We start from the raw sequence: 7,500 nt of genomic DNA on the forward strand, positions 1-7,500 counted from the left end.
GTTGGAGAGAAGTGCTCTGGGGACGCATTAGACATACAGCGATAATTACCAGCCTGGGAGTGTTAGCAGACCTCTCTGTATGTGTGTGTGTGTGTGTGTGTGTGTGTGTGTGTAGCTGAGGTGTTTTTCTTTCCTTGCATAAAAATGCTGCAGTGGATTCTTTCCACCTTGTCATCCATGGCTCACAATGACAATTTTGCTTTTATGCACTGTGAGCTGGGGGAAAAAAAGGAGAAAAAAAAAGTTGTCGAACTTTCCGGTGTTTTCCTTCACAGGGTGTATCGAGCACTGCATATGTTTTCCTCTGTAAATCGCTGGCTACTAGAAATCGATTCGAGTCCCGTTTCCCCCCCCTTGCTGTAGGGCCTTTAAAAATAGACTCACTTTAGTGACACGTGTAAACACGCTAGTAGAGTGATGGCGAGGGTGTAAGCCGTGACGGTAGATGAGGAAGAAAGAAAAAAGAGGCTGCAAATGGGCTGTGAAAGTAAACGGATCAAGAAACAAAGGAAGGAACTTTCTTTCTCCAGTGCATGATGTAGCACATGACTTTTTCCCATTCTTCTTCATTTTCTCTTTATCCTCTTTTCCTTTTTGCATTTTTATTCAATTCTTAGCATAAAACTCTAGCACTGTGAACCCAATCTCTATCTACAACATGGGTATTGTTCTGTAGGTGTAAACTACTGTATATAATACAAATTCAACTGTACAGCTGTCACAACAACAAAGGCGTTAAATTAAGACCTATATAAATAGACCTACCTATTAATATAAATACAAAGAATCTTCTTAAAAACCAAAGCTCTTCTTAAACACTTTTATCCAAATTTCCAACACTGGTGAAATGTAGTATGAAATAATAACAATCGCTTTCACTTCCCCGAAGGTTTTGTGGTCATCATGCGCCATCAGACAGAAACCGAGACGTTGTAAAGCTACAATCTACGTAACACATAACCACCACCTCTCTCTGGAAAACTAGTGAAATATTAATAGTAGTGAAAAGCGCTGTTGAATTCTCATATCTGATTGGGCAGAAGTTTCAGCTGTAAATTTTCAAATGTTAAGCCTATCGTTTCTGTAGCAATGGCGAATTCACGGGGATTTGTATGGTGATCATACCATAATAATAATTATAATAATAAACAGATGTTCTTTAACAAGGAAAAATGTGTACACTATATAAAGTGGCATCTTAGCAAGTGGAAATACCTTGAATATAGTCATATTTAGTTAGTATTTCCTTTCATAACATTATAATAAACCAAATATAAGATTGTACTTAATAACATCTTGACGAATTCAAGCTTGATATTGTCTCGTTCTGTTGGCAGATCGTTTTTCAATAGTTTTTCAATAGTCTAGTTTACCAATAGAATAAGAAACTTTAAAGTTTGAAACAAGTTTTTAAAAAATGATTCAAGATATTTTCAGCTGCTAAGATGCCTTATTTACTTATTTATTAATTTTTTTGCAATGTAGTCATTAATATGGTGTCGCATTCTGCAAGGAGACGTGTATTTGCTATTTACTTAAGGAAGGAGTCTTTGTAACAGTCTAAGGTTTTTGTAGTTTCTCCTAAAACAAACTGCATTTTTGTCTTATAAACTAACTTTATAAGACAAAACCCTAACCCTAAACCTAACCCTTTAAGAGAAAGTCAGGAAGTGGCTTTGAGTTTATAGCTGTGAAAATGCAATGATAACATCAACGTACCTTTCCAGTGGATGTTGCACAATATTACATGTAACTAAAAATGGATATAAAAACAGTATGATGCTTAATATCTCAATAGGTTTTTATACAGCAATCATGCATACACTATTCAGCTCAGTTTTGTTTGTATAGCGCTTTTGACAATGGACATTGTCACAAAGCAGCTTCACTGAAATATATAAATTCAGGATATAAATTTGAAATTTATATCAACATGAGGAAGAAACCTTGAGAGGAACCAGACTCAAAAGGGAACCTTCCATAACTATATGGTCAAAAAGTGCAGTTGTGTAACCAGGAAATTGATTATAGCTTTAACATGAGTTATCAACTGTTCACTGATGGAGACTTGAGTGCAAGTTAAAGCTATCATAGCAAATGTAGTCCTAAGCCATTGTAACAAAACAGTTTCAGTACAGAAATTGCTGTGTGGGATTAAGTTTCACTCCTTTGGGAGTGAAACTTTTTTAAAATATGTGTGACTCTTAATATGACTCTTTTCGGTCACTGTCTAAATGAAACGATTCACTTTAAGCCATTTAGATTTCTGCAGTTTCAGCTCTGTCTTATTGTATGTGTTAAAGTGTATTGCTAACCTTCACTTCCTGTTTTGTTTTCCAACAGATTACTCCTCTGCGTGGTCCACTGAGTGGGGGAACTCTTCTCACAGTGCAGGGGAAGAACCTGGGACGCAGGGTCGAGGAAGTGAAGGTCTCTATCGGGGATGTGTCCTGCCAGCTGCTGCCACATCACTACACTGTCTCAGTCAAGTAAGTCCGCCATGCTTATGGTGCATTTAAAAAAAACAAACACTACATTACATTGCAAAACGTGTAATTGGTTTTTCTGGTCTGGAAGCAAGAACTAGTAAGATGAGGGCCATGCATCCAGCGATCAAGCAGCGAAAAGTATTTTCATGACATCTTATAAAGAATGAACAATGGTCTGAGGAGGAAACAACTTTTTTTGCTAGCATTTGACTAATTCAATTCAATTCAGCGTCATAAAGGAGCTTTACAGAAATACAGGTGCATATCAAAAAATTAGAATATCGTGGAAAAGTTTCGTTTTGTATGAAATATATATTCTAGATTAGATCATATTCTAGATTAATTACTCGTGGAGTGACATATTTTAAGCCTTTTTTTGGTTTAATCTTGATGCTTACAGCTCATGGAACTCAAACATCCAGTATCTCAAAATATTAAAAGAAAGAAATTATAATACAGAAATGTCGACCTTCTGAATAGTATGTTCATTTATGTACTCAATATTTGATCAGGGCTTTAAGGGGTTCAGGTCAGGCCAGTTGGCTGGCCAATCAAGCACAGTAATACTATGGTCAGCAAACCAGTTACTAGTAGTTTTGGCACTGTGGGCAGGTGCCAAGTCCTGCTGGAAAAGGAAATCAGCATCTCCATAAAGCTCGTCAGCAGATGGAAGCATGAAGTGCTCTAAAATCTCCTGGTAGACGCTGCATTGACTCTCGATTTGAGAAAACACAGTGGACCAACATATCACCCCAAATCATCACTGACTGTGGAAACTTCACACTGGACTTCAAGCAACTTGGATTCTGTGCCTCTCCGCTCTTCCTCCAGACTCTGGAACCTTGATTTCCAAATGAAATGCAAAATTTACTTTTATCTGAAAAGAGGACTTTGGTCTAGTTCTCTTTCTCCTTAGCCCGGGTAAGACGCTTCTGATGTTGCCTCTAGTTCAGGAGTGACTTGACACTAGGAATGCGACACTGCAACATTTCTGTATTATAAACTTTTTATTCTAATATTTTGAGATACTGGATTTTTGATTTCCATGAGCTGTAAGCCGTAATCATCAAGATTATACCCAAATAAATGCTTGAAATATTTCACTTTATGTGTAATGGATCTAGAATATATGAGTAATATATAATTTCCACTTTTTGAATTAAATTATGGGAGGAAAAATGAACTTTTCCATGATACTCACATTTTTTGAGATGCACCTGTATATAAATTGCAGATATACATTTTTAAATATATATATTTATTCCTAATGAGCGAGGCAAGGAAAAACTCCCTGAAACGTTATGCGGAAGAATCCAACCAAAAGGGAACTCATCCTCATGTGGGTGACACAGAATAGTGCGATATTATAAAGCATTTCTTTGTATACGGTATTCTATAAAGTCAAAAAGTGCTCATTGTGTAAACACGAACTTATGAGCAACAGAGAACCATTCATTATCGGAAATCATTATAGTTTAAAATGTAAATTCTGTTGTATCGAACAGAAGTTATTAATTGTTGATATATAGTTATCTATACATCTAGAGCCAAGCAGAACGTTTTGAACCAAGGATCTACAGTGTACAGTATAACAGCGGGATCACAGTGTTTAGTAAGCTATTATATTTTGGTGTGTTTACACAGCTGCCAGTGGGATGAATAGCAGTGTAATTTACTAATCTGCAAGGTGATCACGGTTGATACAAGCACATATAAACCTATATGCACATCCACCCAGGTGGAAAGTGCTCGTTTATTTGCTCAGGGTGTCAACTCCACCTTGCTGATTGACAGGAAAATGTATAAATTGTGAAAGAAATGTCGCAGATGTTTTTCAGAGCTCTGCTCTCGTACATCCTCTCTGAATGGATAGTATCCGATGGCCTTGTACGCAAGGTCACACGTGCGTACGTGTCACTATGGTCATTACCCAGTGTTAGCCACGTGTCCGATTATTTTTATTTATCTGCAAAACCACTGCATCTGGCCTTTTTCATCAGCGCATGTGATTTCCTCGCCTTAATCATGTACAACACACAAACTGGAGCTGAGCTCTAGAGCGAATGATCTTTATGATGAAAGACTGTGCTGCAAGATGTAGTTTGTTGCTGCTGCAATGATGGATTGCCTTGCGAATGTTGTTCATTTCCAGTGCTTGGTAGTAACAGGCTAGTCTGGATCACGTAATCTGATTACAATGTTTGAGAGGAAATATGTGTAATCAGAGTAGGTACATTTTTATGGATGACTTGATAACATTTTCGTGATGAATCATTGGTCTGTTCATTTTGTAATTTGTTATATGTGTGCAATAGCTCCCACCGTATCATTGTGTCAATCGTGTCGGACCCCAACTAGTGTTGATAGTAAATGGTAGCCAATGGGACCGTTAGCATTCAGCTGTTATTAGTTATAAGTTTGTGAAAGCTAAGGGAAATAAAGGGGCGTGTACAGTACATGACTACATGATTGTTATTTTTACAAAGTCTTGTCTATGAGTCTCATTGATCTTGAATGTGATATTGTGAATCATCTATACAGCAAAGCGGCAGTCTGTTTGGTCATTTTGTTGATATATAAACATTTACATATGAATTATACAGTATAAAAGCACAGGAGAGTTCAATTCTGCTTGTTAGGAAGCTGGGCTCTGGAGCAGAAAGGTTTAAACGAGGTTTAAGGGCCCAAAAGGAGACTCGAACCGTAAGCGCTGCTACTAACTTTTATAAACGAATTAGACAACGTGCTGTTATTTAACAAAGAAAACTCGAAAACTAATCACTGAAATGGTGACGTTTCTGTAAGGTTTATTTAACATTTAAGGAAGGAGTCTCCAGTATCAGTGCATCATCAACAGTCTTTTTTTTCTGCCACAAGGAAGTCTTTAGGACTTTTACACCTTCTAATTTCTTGTTTAAAAGAAAAAAAAGGTTGGTCAGGGAATGACTTTATAGAGTAGCTGCTATAATGTAAGCGATAACAGGAAGTCACTTGTCTCTTCAATGTAACTACAACCCCAATTCCAAAAAGAGTTGGGAGGCTGTGTAAAATGTAAATAAAAATAGAATGCAATGATTTGCAAATCTCATAAACCCATATGTTATTCACAATAGAACACAGAAAACATATCGAATGTTTAAACTGAGGAAATGTACTGTTTTAAGATAAAAAATAAGGTCATTTTGAATTTGATGGCCGCAACACGTCTCAAAAAGTTTGGGCAACAAAAAGACTGGAACAGTAAGTGTTTAGGTTCATTGGCAGTTGATGAATTGATTTGTCCAGGATGTCTAAAGCAGCTTTTAAACACACGTGAACGTGAACCGTCGAGACAGGAAAGCTGAAATCTGAGCATTGAGCAAAAAAGTTTGAATTGCGAACCCAGCATGATTCTGCAAATCACAGGAACAAAACACACTGTAGGAAAAAGTTGAAGACGAGGCAGCGCTAACCTCTCTGTCATCCCGTCAACTCTGACAGCTTGCCTCGAGGGCCTGCGCCATTCAGACTCTCATATTTCTTGCCACTGATGAGGTCACCGCAAGAGCAGCCCTGTGATTGGCTGCACAGTTTACTCAGCATGATGAGTTGGGGTTTCTGTACAGCAGTGATCCCAGTGGAGATTCCCATGTCTGTATAAATAATACACACTCATAGTGTGTGTGTGTGTGTGTGTGGTGGGGGTGCACCTTCCAGTCAATCAGCATATAGTTGCTATATGCCACCTGACTAAATAAGGCACACCTGTGTATGAGTGTGTGTGTGTGTGTGTGTGTGTGTGTGTGTGTGTGTGTGTGTGTGTGTGTGTGTGTGTGTGTGTGTGGGTCTGGTGGGGGTGCACCTTCCAGTCAATCAGCATATAGTTCCTATATGCCACCTGACTAAATGAGGCACACCTGTGTATGAGTGTGTGTGTGTGTGTGTGTGTGTGTGTGTGTGTGTGTCTGTGCGTGCACATAACAGTAGTCATGGTACTCTAGTGGATTACTAAATAACATGGCTATTCCCCTACATGCATCTATGTAAATGTTACACACACACACACACACACACACACACACACACACACACATAACCAACTCAGTGCTTGCTCAGTGCATTGGGGACTAATGTCATTAAATCTTAATTATTCGCAATTTCAGGGTGTTAAAACAAATAGCCATTTCTCTCTTCTTTGACTGTCCCATGTGTGTATGTACTCAGGGCACATTATCCAAAACACGATCGACTTTTTTCCCCCCAACAATTTATTATTATTTTTGTTAGCACTATTGTTATTCATTTTCGCTCTACGCACATCTGTATATGACTTTCTTGGACTTTTTCCAAAATGAAATAAATTTGTGAGGGAGAACACACACACACACACACACACACACACACACACACACACACACACACACGGAAAAAAAAAATCTAAACATTTTGGTAATAATAATGTGTGAGTCAGGGCCTTCAGAGGGGCAACAAATCAGAGCCAACAAACCTGTTGAACTACAGGAACCAATATTCAAGCAGAACATAGCATACTACACCATACTGTATGATTAGACTGGCATTTATCCATTAATGAAAGTCAATATGATATACATAGGGAGCATGGTGGTACGCCAGTTTCCTCCGCCGGTCCAAAGGGAAATTGTCACCTACGTAGTGTATGAATGGGTGTGTGAGTGTGTGATGGCTTGGCACCTCATCCAGGATGTCCCCTGCCTTGTGCCCTGAGTCCCCTGGGATAGGCTCCTGCGACCCTGTGTAGAATAAGTGGTACAGGAAATGGAAAGTTGGAATATGATTTATATGTATATATATATAATCCATGTCTAATTTCACATTTTAATTTGAAAAGTGAACTAACCTAGCTAGAACTAAAATTTGAGCTGAAAATTCTAGATATGGGGCAGTGGTGGCTTGGTCGTTAAGGCTCTGTTTAACCCTCTCTGCTCCTGTATCATGGCTGACCCTGCGCTCTGACCCCAGCTTCCTGACATGTTGGGGTATGCAAAGAAAA

The 7,500-nt window shown here is 38.4% G+C and overlaps 1 protein-coding gene across 1 annotated transcript in view; it reads left to right on the forward strand.

The window, feature by feature from the left end:
* plxnd1 (plexin D1) overlaps nt 1-7,500 on the forward strand; it is a 113,879-nt gene that overhangs the window by 55,496 nt on the left and 50,883 nt on the right. Inside the window, exon 13 of the mRNA XM_017467847.3 lies at nt 2,344-2,489. Coding sequence (XP_017323336.1) covers nt 2,344-2,489 — 146 coding nt within the window. The remainder of the gene's footprint in view (nt 1-2,343; nt 2,490-7,500) is intronic.

This window comes from Ictalurus punctatus, chromosome 5 (assembly GCF_001660625.3).
Source record: "Ictalurus punctatus breed USDA103 chromosome 5, Coco_2.0, whole genome shotgun sequence".
Lineage (NCBI taxonomy): Eukaryota > Metazoa > Chordata > Actinopteri > Siluriformes > Ictaluridae > Ictalurus > Ictalurus punctatus.